The sequence below is a fragment of the Sinohyriopsis cumingii genome, chromosome 8, assembly GCF_028554795.1.
Source record: "Sinohyriopsis cumingii isolate HCF-2022 chromosome 8, ASM2855479v2, whole genome shotgun sequence".
Lineage (NCBI taxonomy): Eukaryota > Metazoa > Mollusca > Bivalvia > Unionida > Unionidae > Sinohyriopsis > Sinohyriopsis cumingii.
In genome coordinates, this window is record NC_142968.1 from 70,480,497 (window position 1) to 70,500,691 (window position 20,195).

General features: G+C 36.3%; 1 protein-coding gene and 1 non-coding gene across 2 annotated transcripts in view; both read left to right on the plus strand.

Annotated features, from left to right (window-relative positions):
* The window catches only part of LOC149793780 (echinoderm microtubule-associated protein-like 2), a 71,187-nt gene that overhangs the window by 19,303 nt on the left and 31,689 nt on the right, over window positions 1-20,195 (plus strand). The window contains exons 5-9 of the mRNA XM_089969049.1: window positions 9,703-9,823; window positions 11,607-11,809; window positions 12,763-12,860; window positions 15,387-15,561; window positions 16,125-16,323. Of these exons, the coding sequence (XP_089825175.1) occupies window positions 9,703-9,823; window positions 11,607-11,809; window positions 12,763-12,860; window positions 15,387-15,561; window positions 16,125-16,323 (796 nt within the window). The remainder of the gene's footprint in view (window positions 1-9,702; window positions 9,824-11,606; window positions 11,810-12,762; window positions 12,861-15,386; window positions 15,562-16,124; window positions 16,324-20,195) is intronic.
* Window positions 18,655-18,727, plus strand: Trnak-cuu (transfer RNA lysine (anticodon CUU)). The gene has a single exon. It is a non-coding gene; the product is annotated as a tRNA-Lys (tRNA).

Here is a 20,195-nt window from a genome sequence, read left to right on the forward strand (position 1 = left end):
GGGAAATTCATTCCACGTTGCTGGGTGCTGGTTTGCAAAAGAACGCTGTCCATATGACTTTGTTTTCATAGTGGGAATACTAAGCATACGATTGTCAGAAGAGGAGCATAAGTATCTTGCTGGTGTGTACACATCGGTAAGGTTGGATAGATATGTTTGACTAGAGTCCGTCAGTGAAACGTAGCACAGAGAACAAATTTTGTGTTTGATTCTGGATCGAATGGATAGCCAGTTTAGGGTACAGAGCAACGGGGGAAGTGTGCTCTGATCGTAGTAATCTAAGTATGATCCGAGCAGCTGTGTTTTGAACTGTTTGAAGTTTCTGGAGTAGATGTTGAGATGAACCAGACAGAATTGAGTTACAATAGTCCAGTCTTGAAAGTACTAATGAATACACAAGTGTTTTAGTGGCATCAACTAAGAGATATTTGTGAATGGAGCTGATGTGTCTCAGCTCACGCTATGCAGCCCTGCATATGTTCATGACATGTTGGTGCAACGTGAGAGTACTGTCCAGAGTAACACCTAGGTTTCGTACTGATTGTGTGAATTCAATGTTGGTGTTGCTGATATTTATTGTTTGAGGTAATGGATGTGAATGGGAAAGTCTTGGTGTTGTGATCAGAATTGTCTCAGTTTTATCATCATACATCTGCAACTTGTTACATGTCATCCATGATTTAACATCAGAAATGCACCTCTCTACACCTTGGATGGTAGCATCAACTTCAGTTGGGTGGCTAGATTTGTATAGTTGGGTGTCATCAGCGTACACTTGGTGAGACACTGGATAATGATCTATCACATTTGAGAGCGGATGATTGTATAGAATGAAGAGAACAGGTCCAAGAACAGACCCCTGCGGAACAACACAACATAGATCAACTGGGCTGGAGTGTATTCCATTTGCAGACACAGTTTGTGTCTTGTTGACCAAGTAGAACTTGAACCACAGTAAGGCTGTATCATGAATGCCAAATACATGCTGGAGACGGTAAAGTAATATATCATGGTCAATTGTGCCAAATGCTGCAGACAAATCAAGGAGGGTGAGGTCTGTAATCATTCCGCTATCCAACGCAGAGAGAATGTCATTAACTACTGTTAGAAGAGTAGTTTCAGTACTGTGGCAAGGGCGATATGCAGATTATACATTGCTAAAAAGACTGTTTGAATTCAGATGAGATACAAGCTGGGATATGACAATTTTTTCTAAGATTTTTTAATATGAATTGGAGATTAGAAACTGGGCGGTAGTTCGTTAAGTCGTTATGGTCTATTGTTGGTTTCTTCAGCAGATGCTTTACAATGGCAGTTTTCAAACATGATGGGAAATTCCCCTGATGAGAGAGAGGTATTCATAACATCAGTTAGTGAAGGCAATACTGGATCTAAGCACTCAAGCAGCAGTGATGTTGGAATTGGATCAAGTTTACATGATTTTGATGCACTCTTTATCAGGATTGTACATACGAAATCCATAGAGACAGGTTCAAATGCTGCTAATGGTTGATGCCCAAATTCTGTATTCCAACTGTATGGTGACGACGAGTCAATTGAAATTGTGATGTCATGCTTATCTCTAATGGTTTGTACTTTGTCACGGAAGACATTTGCAAACATGTCCAGAAGGTCGACTGGGGAGAAGGTAGTTGGAAGTGGTGTAGATTTGTTCCTCGACATTAGCTTGTTAGTAATCTCGAAGAGCTCTTTGCAGCTGGAACTTTACATGATCTGTAGTGGGCTGATTTATCTGCATGGACTATATGTGTGACATTCTTCTTAGCGGCTTCATATATTTGCTTATGAATAGTGAGTCCGGTGGAAAGCCAAAGCTACTCATGGTACCCATTGCTACTAAATGTATATCCAGATGGTACACATCCATATCACACACATTCAGACGGTATCCCTTGCTACAACATACATTCAGATGGTATCCATTACTATCACACCCGTTCAGACGGCATCCATTGATATCACACCAATTCAAATGGTGTCCATTACTATAACAACCATTCTGACGCTTCTTGAAATGTTTTCTCTGCGCAAAATATATCTAAAAGATTACCGTTTCTTAAAATTTTAATTTGTCGGCTGGTTTTCTTCAAAACTATCATAATTAATTTGTCATAAATACTGATCAATATTCAAATTATAATTTAAACAAAAATCTTTTCTAGATGGGACAAGTTTGTAAGAATTAGTCGTGATGTCTTACTTGTGTATGTTTCTGATTTAAGGAAGTGTCGTGGATTCGGACCGGAACTTGGGTTTGAAAACTTTTAATTCTTCATATACATACATCATACATACACACATATATATATATATATATATATATATATATATATATATATATATATATATATATATATATATATATATATACACTTTATGAAATTCGTATCTTTATATGGAATGCAGAAAAGATTACTCATCATATTGTATGATGCATGTCCCTGCTTCATACAATATCATTGTTACGCATAACGCCACCTAGCATGTGTTTATCTTACATAAACTGGACAATCTTAAGCTGCTAGTTTTGTATCGTCGTTTGCTTTCATGCAAATGCCGACATGAGTACATTATTTTAAAATGCATCCATGAATATATTTTTTCTTCTTCAAAACATGGCATTACATCTGAGTCTTAAAACCTGTTTATTAGGCATGAAGAATCCACCAAGCTGAAGAGTCATTTCTCAGAGTCAAACGACAATGAAATGTCACCTTTCATGCCTTTATTTTATTTGAAACTTTCTTTCCCAAAGTATAGCAGCATAGATTAGTTGATCATTTAACAGATATGGCTCGATTAGGATGTAGATACAGAAATCTAGTCTAATATATGTCCATAAGTATGAAGAGCCATTGGAAAAACAGGTGAAATGAACCGATTAGCTGTGTTGGTTTTATATCATGACAGATGGACAGAGCTCAAGGCAGTCCCCATACATTATCAATAACAAATCATATGACATCATCAATGGCAGAGGGACAGAACTCAAGGCAGTCCCTGTACATTATCAATAACAAAGCATATGACATCATCAACGACTGAGGGATAGAACTCAAGGCAGCTCCCATACGTTATCAATAACAAGCATATGACATCATTAATGACAGAGGGACAGAACTCAAGGCAGTCCCCATACATTATCAATAACAAAGCATATGACATCATCAATGACTGAGAGAAAGAACTCAAGGCAGTCCCCATACATTATCAATAACAAGCATATGACATTATCAATGACATAGGGACAGAACTCAAGGCAGTCCCCATACATTATCAATAACAAAGCATATGACATCATCAATGACATAGGGACAGAACTCAATGCAGTCCCCATACATTATCATTAACAAGCATATGACATTATCAATGACAGAAGGACAAAACTCAAGGCAGTCCCCATGCATTATCAATAACAAAGCATATGACATCATCAATGGCAGAGGGACAGAACTCAAGGCAGTCCCCATACCTTATCAATAACAAGCATATGACATCATCAATGACAGAGGGACAGAACTCAAGGCAGTCCCCATACATTATCAATAACAAGCATATGACATCATCAATGGCAGAGGGACAGAACTCAAGGCAGTCCCCATACCTTATCAATAACAAGCATATGACATCATCAATGACAGAAGGACAAAACTCAAGGCAGTCCCCATACATTATCAATAACAAAGCATATGACATCATCAATGGCAGAGGGACAGAACTCAAGGCAGTCCCCATACCTTATCAATAACAAGCATATGACATCATCAATGACAGAGGGACAGAACTCAAGGCAGCCCCCATAAATTATCAATAGCAAGTATATGACATCATCAGTGACAGAGGGACAGAACTCAAATCAGTCCCCATACATTATCAATAACAAAGCATATGACATCATCAATGGCAGAGGGACAGAACTCAAATCAGTCCCCATACATTATCAATAACAAAGCATATGACATCATCAATGCCTGAGGGATATAACTCATCATCAGTGACAGAGGGACATAGTTCAAATCAGTCCCCATACATTATCAATAACAAAGCATATGACATCATCAATGACTGAGGAATAAAACTCAAGGCAGACCCCATACATTATCATTAACAAGCATATGACATTATCAATGACAGAGGGACAGAACTCAAGGCAGTCCCCATACATTATCAATAACAAAGCATATGACATCATCAATGACATAGGGACAGAACTCAAGGCAGTCCCCATACATTATCAATAATAAAGCATATGGCATCATCAATGACATAGGGACAGAACTCAAGGCAGTCCCCATACCTTATCAATAACAAAGCATATGACATCATCAATGACTGAGGGACAGAACTCAAGGCAGTCCCCATACATTATCAATAACAAAGCATATGACATCATCAATGACAGAGGGACAAAACTCATGGCAGTCCCCATACATTATCAATAACAAAGCATATGACATCATCAATGACATAGGGACAGAACTCGAGGCAGTCCCCATACATTATCAATAACAAAGCATATGACATCATCAATGGCAGAGGGACAGAACTCAATGCAGTCCCCATACCTTATCAATAACAAAGCATATGACATCATCAAGGACTGAGAGAAAGAACTCAAGGCAGCCCCCATAAATTATCAATAGCAAGTATATGACATCATCAGTGACAGAGGGACAGAACTCAAATCAGTCCCCATACATTATCAATAACAAAGCATATGACATCATCAATGCCTGAGGGATATAACTCAAGGCAGCCTCCATATATTATCAATAACAAAGCATATGACATCATCAGTGACAGAGGGACAGAGTTCAAATCAGTCCCCATACATTATCAATAACAAAGCATATGACATCATCAATGACTGAGGGATAGAACTCAAGGCAGTCCCCATACATTATCAGTAACAAGCACATGACATCATCAGTGACAGAGGGACAGAACTCAAGGCAGTCCCCATACATTATCAGTAACAAGCACATGACATCATCAATGACAGACGGACAGAACTCAAGGCAGTCCCCATACATTATCAATAATAAAGCATATGACATCATCAATGACAGAGGGACAGAACTCAAGGCAGTCCCCATACATTATCAATAACAAAGCATATGACATCATCATTGACTGAGGAATAGAACTCAAGGCAGACCCCATACATTATCAATAACAAAGCATATGACATCATCATTGACTGAGGAATAGAACTCAAGGCAGACCCCATACATTATCAATAACAAAGCATATGACATCATCAAGAGAATCTTTGACAAAATATCCCCTAGGGGTGCAAGTTTGAGAGTCAAAAATCACATTGGTGTCGAAACTGGGGGTCAGGGTGACTAAAAACAAACTTTGGTACAAAAAATGTGGGTCAAATTAAGATGTGAGGTTCTCTGAAGCGCAAATGAGGGTAAAGGGAAACACTGAAAATATTACAGAGAGCGTTGGAATATTTTAAGTACTGACATTCTGAAGAAAAATAAATTCAGAGAAATTACAATGCAGATAAGACATGAATCGCCTCGGACACTTACAACACCAAAACAAGTTGTAATAAAGACACTAGACTATTTTACGTTACATCACCACGGTCTTCAACTGTCACAATAGTTGCCTTTAACTGTCACAATAGTTGCCTTTAACTGTCACAATAGTTGCCTTTAACTGTCACAATAGTTGCATTCAACTGTCAAAAGAACTGGCTATCGTTATCTGGAGGGTGATCCCCCTTGGAAGTGTTGTCCGGATCGAGTAAATTTTAAAAGAAAGTGTGAAATTACAGATGGAATAAATAGAGATCTGAGCAGATATATAGAACATAATGATATGAGCCCCCGTACATGGAAAAACAAAAGAATTTAATCAATTACGTAAACAACTGGGATAATACATTACATTAAGAACATACACTTCTTTTTCAAATAAATATTTAACCGAATTTCAAACACAAATATATTTATATAAATAGCCGATCTGTTTTAAATGATATAATTAGTTCATCATATAATCGAGTGGACGATCGAAGTCATTGTCTTGTACAACTTTATAACCTGCTTGTTCCGGTCCACTCCAACTTCACTGTGGTGGTTTTTCAATGTCCTTCCGCTTTTTTCCTTTTCCCCACCTCCCTACTGTCTCGCCTCGTTTTGGCCCTCAAACTTTGTGTGGGTAGGTGGATACGTAAGTACTAGATACTTGGATAAGTAGGTATGTAGATACCTCAGTTGGTACTTCACTGGATACGTCCGTGGATACTTCAGTGGATAGGTCTGTGGATACTTCAGTGGATACGTCCGTGGAGATATTTCCCCTTCCAAAGTAAATAGAGAAGCAACCTAAATATTCTGTCAGTTGTCCTACAGGGAACAGATCATTATTCCTCTCTCGTTATGTCAGATATCGTTCTATCGTAATTCTAACAGATCAAATGCTATCTGGTCAAGCTAAATGCGGCAGGCCATAAACAAACCTAGTTTCATAAGATTAATGTACTTCCTAATGGCTATTTCATCACTGATTCCCATTCCCATTACTCGAGACATAACAGTTTCGTCCTCGTCTCACTTACACAAATGAATAAATGAAATTCAAGATATGACTTAATTACGTTATTTTCAGAGAATACACACATTCAAATCTTTATCATACGTGAAATCATCTAAGATCGGTGAATTCACAAGGACTCTCGTAACTCATATCAACTAAAATATTGCATTGAAATTCTTAGATTCATAAAACGATAAAGATGACAAATTCAAATAATTCGTCAAACTTATATAAAGAAGACCATTGTACGAATTCAGATAGATGAACTCAAACACAGATAAACTCATTTCAAGAGAATTGATCACTGATTTAAACAGATAAATTCATGCAAATATAAACAATTAAATTCAAGCAAATCATTATATTGGTATCAACCAACTACATTAAACTGACACAGATACCTTATGCTTTTAAGCTTTGTTCGCCTCTACCGCCGAATTTGTGTCCGTTGACTTTCCAGACATCCAGTCCCTTTGTCCAATATCTTACGAGAGAATTTCTTCCAAATTTGCTATCGGAGTTCCTTATATTTTCATTCTTGGAGGAAAATTGCAGATTGGCTAGATTTATTTCGATGATGGCAATTGAACTCCTAGATATTTTCGTGTGGGAACCACGTCCCTTTTTTAGCGCAACCAATCAGGATTAATTTTACTTACCGCCTTTTATAACTAGGCGCCTAAATTGTGGTCAGTAAACGAAGGCTTAAGTAAGAATCACTTCCTCTGCCGACACAGACATCATAAATCATTTGAGTATAGCGATTTAACAAACACCTGTCCCCATAAATCTAAGTAATTGTTATCTGGCTCCATGTTAACGCGCTCTTCATAGACTGACATAAATTTGCATCCTTACAAACTGTCACAATAATAGCTTTAACTGTCACAATTATAGCCTTCAGCTGTCACAATAATTGTCTTTATATGTTGCAATTATTGTCTTAAACTGTCACAATTATTGCCATTTGCTGTCACAATTATTGTCATAAACTGTTATAATTATTGCCTGTAAAAGTAGGTACGGGAATAGTGTCCCTTCATATCTTGTGGTTTCTACAAGTAGATGGAATTACGATCTTATGAGCGAGTCAGTGTTAGAGATGCAGGTGAAATCTCAAAAACCAAATGATCCATTTCTCATATATTTCATACTATCTAACAAAGCACGCTAACTATGCCAGCGTTTCTGATTGAAAGACAAAGTCACCTACTAGAATCGTGAATGATTGGCACAAGTCTCAAATTTCGTTTAAATTAGCAGGAGAGAGCTTAACATCCGCATTGAGAAAGACAGTTATACACCCTTCATCAGCAAATTTGTCTTTCTAAATACAGATGTTAAGCTCTCTCCTGTCATGACTTTCTGTAAGGTTTCTCAGTATGTTCATCAGCTTTATGTTTTCTTACAGTGAGACAATGATTATTCTTCGTATTTTTTTGGCATTCTCTGCTGTAGATTAATTTAAATGTCCTGATGTGCATACACGTATAAACGGTGTTTCAAATGACTGGTGTGTGATTGAAGACAAACGATATAGTACAGTTTCATTTCAGTCTTGTCTGCTAAGGTAAACAAAAGAAGAACCTCTGAAAATACTGGAAAGCTTCTCATGCACATTGGCTAAGCCTGCGACTCGAACACACACGAGGAGAGGTGAGATAAAAGTTATCGGTAAAGGAGAGCTCATTGGACCGTTCTATCACACATGACCTTAGCTTGCAGGTGTCCCAGCTCTCTGAACCACGAATTATATTAACTTAAACACTACGCCGTAAATATGTCACTTTCTATTGATTGCTTAATCTAAGTTTTGTTAATATATTTCATCCGCCTGAAGCCGCAATTCATGCACACTCTGAAAAACGTATGTAAACACAACTTTACGAATTTATGACAATGACATATGGGGGGGGGGGAGGGGCTACCGCAATGTAAGAGCAACTCCCCTTGGATAATCTGGAACCTACTTGGTTTCAGTCTGCTGATGGCTTCCCGTAACTAGAAATGATTCTTGAACGTAAATATAATTTATTTATTTTCCAGTCATATTAAATTTAATTGTTTGCTTGTTAGTTTTATTTTCTTCTTCATTTTATTTCATTACATGATATTGTAATGTAACATTATATGCTGGACTTAACCTTGTCCAAATTTGAGTTCATTTCTGCTTGACTTGATAGACGTTTTTGTGTTTTTTTCATTTCATGTTAACAACTAATACATGGCTAAATTAGTCTCTATGTTTATGAGCCTAATATCAGAATTATTATTAATAGAAAAGGAAATATGTTTATTTGGGTAAGGATTTTGTAATTTCCTAAGTGAATTTTACAGGTTATGATTTTGATTTTGTAAACATCAGGATCATTCTAGAAGGTTTTTTTTTTCATTAGGTATTTTTTAAAAAAAAAAGGAATTGATAAATGTGACGTGAGGTCAATTAGAGAACTATATAATCTTGTGATTGTGAGGACTTGGTCATTCGTGCTTTAACATCTAGCACTTTCAAGTTGAATTATGTTGTGATCAGTCGAGCTGAATTGTATTTTCTTCAAATTATTGAATTCAGGTGATTATTTTTTCTGGAAATACAAAAGCACTCTGATAAAATTCTTGGATAAAGACACTCACTGGACTTTATATTGAATTCAAACCTTGAATTATATTACTGTGATTAAAACAAAAGACTGTTGATACATCAACACTCTACTAGCTATAACGGACACGACATCGCCTTCTCATTTGGGATCTCTTCGGGAATTTTACTGAATTGTATTCAGGACTCTAAATTGCTAAGAATTGTGTCGGTAATCCTGTGATTATTGTAGGATTTGCTTCGCAGTAACGGAAGTGTTTTTTTTTTCTTCTCATTATCACTCTGTATTCTAAGGAAATAAATTATTTGTTAAATTTTACAAAGCTTGTTGTCTTTCACTCTTTTCTGTTACTTAATTAAAAAGCATAGACATGTATATATATATATATATATATATATATATATATATATATATATATATATATATATATATATATATATATATATATATCGCGCGATTTTTTGGAGTAAATAATTTTTAATTTAGTGAACTAATTCTGTAATTCCTTTCTCATTTAACCACCCAGGAACATTATATCAAATTGACGGGGAAAATACTCCAAATGCTTAGCAAGCGGTATGCGGATCACAAGGGAATTGACTTTGAACGTCTGTACAAGTTTATGACTGAAGCTCATTCTAAAACAGGTATGTCTTCCAGAATTGTTCCAATTTTCTTCCTTTTCTGAAACTTTGCAGCATACCAGTCTGATTAAAATCGAGTTCTCCGCCACAACGGAGACTTGACGGATAGCGACACGAGTTAAGCTCTCTTGACCTTTAGTTTCACCAATCAAAATAGAGTTAGCACATTTTCATGAACGTTAAAACCTTCATTCGGAAGACATCATTTGTAACAGTAAATGCTGTTCTTCATCTGACATGTTACTAAAATTAGATCAGAAATGACAAAGGTCGGCAGAACATTAACATAAATAGGTGCCTGTCAGATCTTCTCATTATTAGAGCTAAACAGACTGAGCAGAATAATAGCCATCTAAAGTAACATTTCAGTAAATCAAACAACATCGACTTACCAGAGCCTTAAATGATATAGAAGACACCAAGGAAACTAACTCGAATAAAGGGCGTACAATCTATGCATTTGCGCTCAATCGAAGACATGAATATAAATATATCAGTATCAGTTAGGAAATACATGTATCAGTATAAATTGTACACATTTAGGCAAACAATGACTTATATTCGTTTTTCATTAAGTATTTGCATATCTAATAACTATGAAAATTTTTGCCCATCTGTAATTTATACCATCTTTAGGACTTATGTGGCTTACTTACGGCAATATTCAATGGATCAAAAAAGTGTAATATTAAAATATAATAAATTTAGGTCATGTATACAGTTAGCCCTACTTTCATTGCACGAGTCTTTTTGTGCATATTTATATACATGTATGCTTGGACTAGAATTTATCCAAAGTTGTAGTGCCAAGGTGTATTATTATTGAATTGCAAGACAAGCCTCTTTCAAACTAAGCCATCATTTGGAGGGAGACGATGAGGGGGAGTGGGGTGGGGCTGGCGGTATAGTCGCAGGCCATCAGCGACAGTCCACTTACATTCCATTTTCATCCGTGGGTGATATCCTTGTTTTCATGAGTTTTTCATAACCGAAATACGCCATCAACAACATAAAGTAACACTTTCCTGCACATCAGTGGAAGTCACCTTTTGTCAATCGTTAATTTCTTGGAAGAGAAAACTTGTATAATCTCATTTGAACGGCGTGAACAATCATGTTGGCTTGCGTCCGGGGGAGAGAAATGGAGTGGAGGGTAGGGGAGGGGTTAAATTAAAGCAGAATTCTGACTCCGGTGTCTAAATGTTGTTTTTTTATCTTTAGGGATTGTAATTCGCAAGCCTTACCATTTCTCGAGTTGAATATTTTACAAAGAATATAAACCCGGACTAGATACTAAGTGATTTGTCCAAGTAGAACTCATGATGGCCATGATATGCATGTCAAATATGAAACAGTCTCCGATAATACGGAATGTGATTTCACTGGCTGCTTCCTTCTTGTCGCATGTTTACTCATTAGTACATGAATGAAATAGACCAGTTTACAGTTCTGCGTTTTGTATACCAGGGACGATGATCCATTTCATTAGAACACGAGACAGTCTGACACTGCATAAAAAATCAAACCATTAAGTGACTTAACCCGTTGTTTACTCGAAACGTAAGATAGCGTCAGATATATCATTGTGCAAAACAGTAAACCGGCGTTGTCGCCGATAACTCTTGTCTTTTTAAAAGATGGTTTCCAGTGGGATGCTTAAGCTGAATCTTTGTTACATACATCTTTCATGATCTTAACTTCTGAGAGAAAACCATGACGTACACACACACACACACACACACTGCAGGATTAATGTTTGAACAAATTCCATTTTTGTGTGTTATAGGACGTGACAGTGTACTAGCCATGAGACAACGTAACGATATCGTTGCGCGGCGAGAAATGTCTCAAGAAGAAATAGACGAGGACCTTTTATGGCGAATAGAAAGCCTCCTGGTTCAAAGCAAGGCATTCGTTGATATAGCGGATCTTCGAGAGGCCTTCCAGAAGAAGGACGCTAGCAAAACTGGAAAAGTCTCCTCGATGATTGTAGGCATTTGGATGAGTCTGAATATGCAATATTACTATATGTCTTGAGTGCATTTGGATGTGTCTGAATATAAAATAACATCATATGTCTTGTGAGCATTTGGATGAGTTTGAATATGCAATAACACATAACACTATATGACTTGTAAGTATTAGGATGAATCTGAATATGCAATGAAACTATATGTCTTGTGAGCGTTTGAATGACTTGGAATATACAAAAACGCTATAGGACTTATATGCATTTGGGTGAGTTTGAATATGCAATAACACTATATGTCTTGTGCGCATTTGGATGAGTTTGAATATGCAATAACACTATATGAATTGTAAGTATTTGGATGAATCTGAATATGTAATAAACATGTATGTCTTGTGAGCGTTTGGATGACACTGAATATACAAAAACACTATATGACTTGTAAGCATTTGGTTTAGTCTGGATATGCAATAACACTATTTGTCTTCATGAGCATATGGTTGTTTCTGAATAGAAAACTACACTATATATCTTGTGAGCATTTGTTTGAATCTGAATATGCAACAACACTAGATGTCTTGTGAACATATGAATGAATCTGAATATGCAACAGTACTATATTTATTGTGAGCGATGGATGAGTCTGAATATACAACATCACTATGTCTTGTGAACATTTGGATAAGTCCGACCATGCAGTGACACTGTACGTCTTGCAGCTTTACTTTGTTCTTCCGCTGTAAATAACAAAAGACCCTTAGTATTATTTCACAGATACATGTGCCATGGTTTGAATTTTTATGGATGGAAAATTTAGTAATGCATTTTTATCCCACTATAAGCTTTATATATCTTTACAGAATAAAACTGTATCATATGTGGCTTCCATTGATTCAAATAAGCAACGTTTTTGCTCGTTTTAACATATAATCTTTGTTGAAAACTCATCTGAATGACAGATATATGCTGTCAGACTTTGCAGATTTCCTCGGAACAAAATGTACCAATCTTCGGAGCACTTTTGAAGAATCTCGTCAAAAGATGCGACGAACAAAAGAATGACCAAATCAAGTAAGGTTTTGTCCTTCCATGCTGTGTCACTTTAACTCAAGGGGGTGGGTGTATCCATGTTACAGACAGCTTGATAAGTAAAGAAGCACATTAGTCACATTAGTCAGTATCTTGCTATAAAAGATACCTTTGGAATAAACGCAAGCATGATAAGCACACGTACGAAATTGTGAGAACTAGCAATCCGAAATGCATTCAGTGTACTGTATGTTCAAACAAAATTGCCAAGAGCAATGGCTGAACGAACATAATTGTCTTGACTAAAACGTGTTTTCAAAGGATTTAATGACAGTGTTGTATGAATGGAAACATGTGGGATCTACAAATGATATTCAAACACAGACACAGAGATGGGTAGGATGGGTATGGGAGGACAACATGATGAACACGTAATGATTCTCTATAATAAGAGTATATTTAGATTTCATCATCAAAACGCACTTCAAAAACTGGTACCTTCATATGTTGTTGTTGTGTTTTCAACGCCAACAACAAATGTGAGAGACGCAGTAATTGAAAATGCCATTCTAACCATTTAAACAATTATTTAAAATAAATAGTCGTAACCTTTTGCAAACAGAATGGTCAGAATAGCACGTAAGATCTGTTGCCTTCTTTAAACTGTACGAACAATCGGTAAATTCTATATAGACGAAAAATGAACCTATACGAACTGTAAGATACATACTAGATAAGAGCAAGTTAACTAAACAAATATGCAACGAATATACATAAACAATATAAGTCTGAACTAATTGGCGATATTGACCCAGAATCCCAGAGTCAACTTGAACGTGATAATACAAACGGAAGACAATGTATAGATCAATACAGGTTTACATATATGAAACTTCATACCACATATAAAGTTTGAATCTAGCAAGTCATTCAAATTTTGTGTGACGGAGTACCCGCAAGTGAGCTGAAGAAAACGAGCGCAAATGTAAATTATATTGTCCGGTGATCTGTGGAATAAATTCTTGCTTATTTGCAGAGGTGTGTTTGAATATAAATTGGAAACAAAAATGATACAATTTGGGAAATGTTTAATGAAGACAAGAGAATGTAGACTGAATATACACAAATATGAGATACTATGGGGGAAGCCCCATTATTTCAAGTACAGAGAATAAGAAACATGTATCTTATACCAGTGCATTTTAAAAAGATAGGATAAAGTATTAATTTATAAAGAGCAATCAAACCCGCATCATGAAACAAGAATTCAACATAAACAAAGGGTAAGCTTGGCAATTAAGATAACTGAAATTATGTTATTATCAGCATACGGGGTCATTCTTATAAAGCGAAACTGTATAGTTGTTTTGTCCACAAAGCCTCCATCAAAGTGAGTCAGTGGCGTCATTAGGGATAGTGACACCCAGTTCGGTAACTCATGGGGTCACCCAGTTCGGTAACTCATGGTGTCACCCCCATGGACCTCCAACTGTAACAGACCATACATAATACCTAGTAATGTCATTTTGGTGTCACCCCCTCTAATCATGTCACCCGGTGCGGTCCGCACACCCATCCCCCACCCCCACAACACCCTAATAACGCCACTGAAGTGAGTATCAAACTAGAAATCTTCACATTTTCGTTTCTAATGTGTCCCCACCGGTATTCCATAATCTACTTGTACGTCCTAGAACCTTCCAAGAATGTGTTTTCATTGACTTGTTCATTCCACCGATTTCTACTTGGACAGCGCCGGAAATTCTTGACATAACAATTTTCAGTTCCAGTTCGCCTCTTACAAAAACGGGTACTCCGCCTAATTTCTCTGTAAGTACTATTGGGTTCCAGTTTGTCGTGCAAATCAAAGTGTCAGATGTAAGTTTGTCATTTTGGCATACTAGTCCTGTCGTCAGAGCCTAGTGTTAAAGAACGAAACGCTAGTACACAACATTAATTTGTGCTAACTAACAATGAATCAAAGGGAACATAATATTCATTTGACCTGAGTATTAATTTGAGGGAAAGAATAACTGAGGGAACAAAAAATGAATCGGAGGGAACATAATACTCATTTGACATCAGCAATAATGTCGGGTAAGGAATAATGAACCGGCGGGTACATTACGTTAATTTTACCTGAAAATTAATTTGAGGTAAGGAATAATGAATCGGAGGGAACATATTTTAAATTTTATCTGAGCATTAATTTGAGGGAACGGTATGTTAATTCGCTAGAACGAATAAGCTACCTGTTGAACAAAATATTATTTTGAGGAATAGAAATACTATTTTTAACCTCATGTCCTCTTAGGAATCCGTATAGACCACATTGATTCATAAGTAACTATTTCTTACCTTTGCATCTATTTATCAATAAATGAAATGTTTGACACAGCAACGTAATTAAAACAAATCACCGTGTAGTGTCTAATAGGCATGAAAAGTCAGTGAAGGACATTACATGTAGCTTTTGTAACTCGAATTTACCATTGTCTAAAACTAAGAATTATCTACTCTTCAGGTTTGAGACTTCAAAGTTCAAATATAATTTAATTTTATCCGCAGCTGGCCGGAGTTTGTTAGCTTTCTGGAGCGTGCACAGCAGAATGCCTGGATATCCTGTCCCGATTTAAAAGAACTACCGAATAAAGTGAAGAACCAAGTACCAGTTGAACCCTCACCACTCGATGAGCTGTCGAGTAAAACAAGAAACGTTCTCGTCAACAAGTTCAGGAAAAAAGTATGTTCTGATTATATTAAAACACCATTTTTATGACATATAATGTGCTTGTTTCATGGAAAGTAAACATATTTTTTGCAAATTATCTTTTTATGTGCCTGGAACACGAGTGACATAAATAGTCAATACTATCCAAATGGTTAAAGCCTCGAACTTCGAGTAAACTACATAGCTAGTACTAGTAAGTCAAGGAATTCGAGCGAATTGTTTAGCTAGTACTATTCTGATGATTAAAGCTTTGAACTTCGAGTGAACTACATAGGAAGTACCAGTCGGATTGGTAAAGTATTGAACTTCAAGAGAACTACATAGCTAGTACTAATTGGATCGATTGAGCCTTGAACTTAAAATATTATTATTATTATTATTATTATTATTATTATTATTATTATTATTATTATTGCCATGTAATGTACTATGTCTGACTTTCCAGTATTTATTTTTAAACATTGTATAAGTTAAGGGACTGCATACAATTTCTAAGAAAATGTTGTACCCACCGGATATATGTATTATCCTATACGTTTTATGCTTATGTACTCATGTATGAAATAATCTCGCAGCTTTCTCTTGAAAAGTCAGATGAGGAGGACGAGATCGGAATAAACATTAAAAACGAGGAACATGAAACGAACAAAGTTAATGACAACTCTTCTAAACCATGTGTACCTGCTGCGACGCCAATTACAAAACCCAGCGATGCAGTTTCAACAGCTAAAAAGAAACCGCAGTCGAATGCCAATCCTTCCGCCAAACCAAAAGGTAAGGATCATGGGTATACGTAAATGGTCTTCGCTGATATTAAACGATGGTGGTATAGAATACCAAGTTGAAGAGTCTATGTTGGTTGATTGCTGAATCGCTTAATGTTGGACATATGTTTCTTAATGTTGGACATATGTTTCTTAATGTTGGACATATGTTGACATACCGAATGAAACTCAAGCAAACATTACTCCTCCAGATGGTCCTTTGGTTCCCTATTCTTTAAATTCTGCTAAGCGATAAAGGGAACCAGTCAAAACATGCCTACCTCTGGTAAATAATAGCCATTGCCTTATTCTGAAAGCACTGGCTTGAATAAGCGAAAGAAAAATAACTAGTCTAAACTAAACTTGACAAGAGGAACATACATCGGTTAGACATAGTCATGTAAACTTTTCTATTCATTGCTTTCTTTTCGTTTCACACACACACACACACACACACACACACACACACACACACACATATATATATATATATATATATATATATATATATATATATATATATATATATATATATATATATATATATATATATATATATATATATATATATATATATATATATATATATATATATATATATATATATATATATATATATATATATATATATATATATATATATATATATATATATATATATATATATATATATAGACACACACACACACACTGGTTTTCCCAAGAATCTTCGTCATCCGATATACAGCCTGCAAAGTTGTGCATTTTATGTGCCGAAATTTGACGTTAAACCCACAACGACAATAAAACTACAACACAGCAACATAATAAGCTGTCTTTTGAAAAACTTTACCAAATATACTGGCCGCCATGTATAGGATACCATTTGCTGCAAAATTGTGTCACCACCCCCCCACCCCCCAAAAAATCAAAACCCCGAAACCAAATCTTTTTTTCATCATTAAAGGTGGTCATAACTGCTGATCAAATTGTATACAAACTCATCTTCCAATTTAGACTCTTAAGTCTGATCATGAAATGTATAACTTCTCCTTTGTTCTATTGTTTTGTTGGGTTGGAGATAGCGGATTTTATTTTAAAAAAAATTGTTTTATTTTTTAAATTTTCAAATGAGCCCTCCCAAAAATCCCTATCTGCACGCCACCCTATCCCACCAACCCCACTCTAACAACTCTACCTCTTTAGGTAAATATCGGCTATTAATTAATTCTGAAAACAATGGTTAGAGTATAAAGAACTGAATAGTGTCAACTAAAATTGGCATGTTCTTGCCTGTATTTCAGGACCACGTTTTCATCATAGCGAAAACCGCTATGAAGATTCAGTTCATTCCGCAAGTTTCCTCCTAGGCTCATAAATCAGCACTTCACCCGTGATGATATTGATTTTCGGTCACATTGTCCATCATAATCAACACAAATTGGGGGTGGGGGTGATTTATTGGACTAGTTTCTTCCTGCCTCCGCTTGACGAAGAGGTCCTAAATGGGATACAAAACAATTTCTTTAATCCTTCGACTATTCTGTGAACCTTCGTAGCCGATCCTACGTGTGCAGAGATGACAAAACATGTACTCGATAACGATGACGAATACCTTGCACTAATGCACTGTTTTGAACTTCGTGAGCATCCAAGTTTGTAATGTTCATTTTTTCCTCCGCTTCTGTGTTAGAAAAGATACATTACTGTAGAGACCGCAGCAACAGAAGCATTTCACTGTTTCTTTTAAAACATTGGCTACGCATTCGCTGAGACTAGACTAAGAAACTATAGCCCCACCCCAACACCCCAAAATAGAGAGACTGTAAAAATGAAGCAGATGAAAAAGAAAAAGATATAAATTGTTACGTAATGAAAGTCCATATTTTAATGCTTGTTTAGTTCTCAATCGTACATTGATTGACACAATGAAAATTTTGAAGTCATTCAGTTATTCCTGGATTAACTTCACCGTGTCACAAAACGCTGATATTTATTTCTTCTCTACTGTATATCCGCATTTATATACAATACTTCCCTTGCGATACGAAATCAGTCTTCCATTCATGTATAGACTGGTTACAGTTTTGCTCACGGCTATCACGCATAGCTCATATTAACTACATGAATCTGCATAATGCGCCCATTTAATATAACTTTGAGGTAAACAAAGTGAGATTACTTAAACAGGAAAAAGAAAGAAAAACACAGCAAATAAAGGATGGTTACGTAACATTGCGAGTGTTCCGGAATTTACATTTTAAATCGATATTAAAAATAGCACACAGTAATATAATATCAAGAGTTATAACCAAGGATAATAAATTCCGCATACACTTCTTACGCAACATATGTGTCAATAGCCCGGTTAGCTCAGTCGGTAGAGCATGGGACTCTTAATCCCAGGGTCGTGGGTTCGAGCCCCACATCGGGCGCAACTATAACTTTTTAAAAAATGTCTTTCACCCTTTCTCTAATACATAAATAATATACTGTTAGACACTTTTATTCCCTTTTTTTCTTGGAACATTACTTTTGGTAAGTACAAATGTCATATGGATAATGTAAATAACCTTTCATTTGTTTTTACTCTTTGTATTGTTTTTGAATGAAACTGGTATTAAATAGTTACACCAGAGTTTTTAAATCGACGACCAAACAGTTACCAACACTTTCTAGCCTTAACGATTTTCATTATGGTTTTATTAAACTTACAAAGGACACTCAAAGTAAAGGACGCCCAGAGTAATGGACACTTAGAGTATTATAAAATTTGTTTTCTCTATACAAAGGTTCACAGTTATAAAGAAAAGAAGGAAAGGAACTGCAATAGTGTCCTTCATGAACATGTGTCTACTGAAATATCTATGAAGGCACTTTTCACTTTATTTTTTTTGGGATACCTTTACTTGATTTTCTTATAGTTATGCGACAGCAACAATTATTTCGGAGGAAAACCAAAGAATAATTTGGGAGGTGGCGCCCTACTTACAGCCTTCTCTCTTGTCGTCACTCCTACTTTTCTGCAATTCTTCCTAAACTCCTGTAACCTATCAAAAGTAAATCGAAATAGTATATGAAGTTCAGCTGCGGAGTTAGATTTGGTTTTGTTGGGGAGGAGGGCAGTGGTTAGTTAAATCCCCAGAATACTTTTTCAGTTAAGATGCTGGTGTTGTTATTATTGTTGTTGTAGAGCGGAGGTGAACAACTCCCGGCCCGCCAACGTGTTCTGTCCGGCCCTTAGGGAAAATTAAACAACACAGAAATCTGGCCCGTGAACAGTAATTATATTAAAGAAATTAGTGTTTGTGACCCTCGAGTGGTTTTAGAAAATGCAATATGGCCGTTGGCCGATAAAGATTATGCACCCCTGTTATAGGGATTAACGCCATTTTTCAGCACAGGATATATGTATACATGGCGGCCGGTATAGTTGGTGGAGGAAGAACCCTGGAAAATCCCTGGAAGAACCACCGACCCACTACAAGCTACTGGCACGCTTTCTCACATACCCACGTTAGCCGAGCCTGAGACTATAACTCACACAGACAGAGGTGAGATGACAGTGATCCGGAATGGTGAGCGCTTTACACCACTTGGCCACTCACACCCCCCACCCCCCTTTAAGATGCAGCAGTTTTAATAATAAAACGGGGACAATTGGATATTGTAACTTGTGAGGATATTGAAATACTGTTGGAAAAAAATCCTGCATTTGCCCTTCATAATTTATACATGAAGAATATCTTCAGTAAACAACCACAACCACTAACCCACCCACCCCCGAAAAACTCAATGCATAAAAACCCCGCCTACATATAGTCGTATTTCAATACATTTTTTCCTTTCCGATAATGGGCATGAATATATCGATTTTGAAATACGTTGCTTTCAGGCAAAACA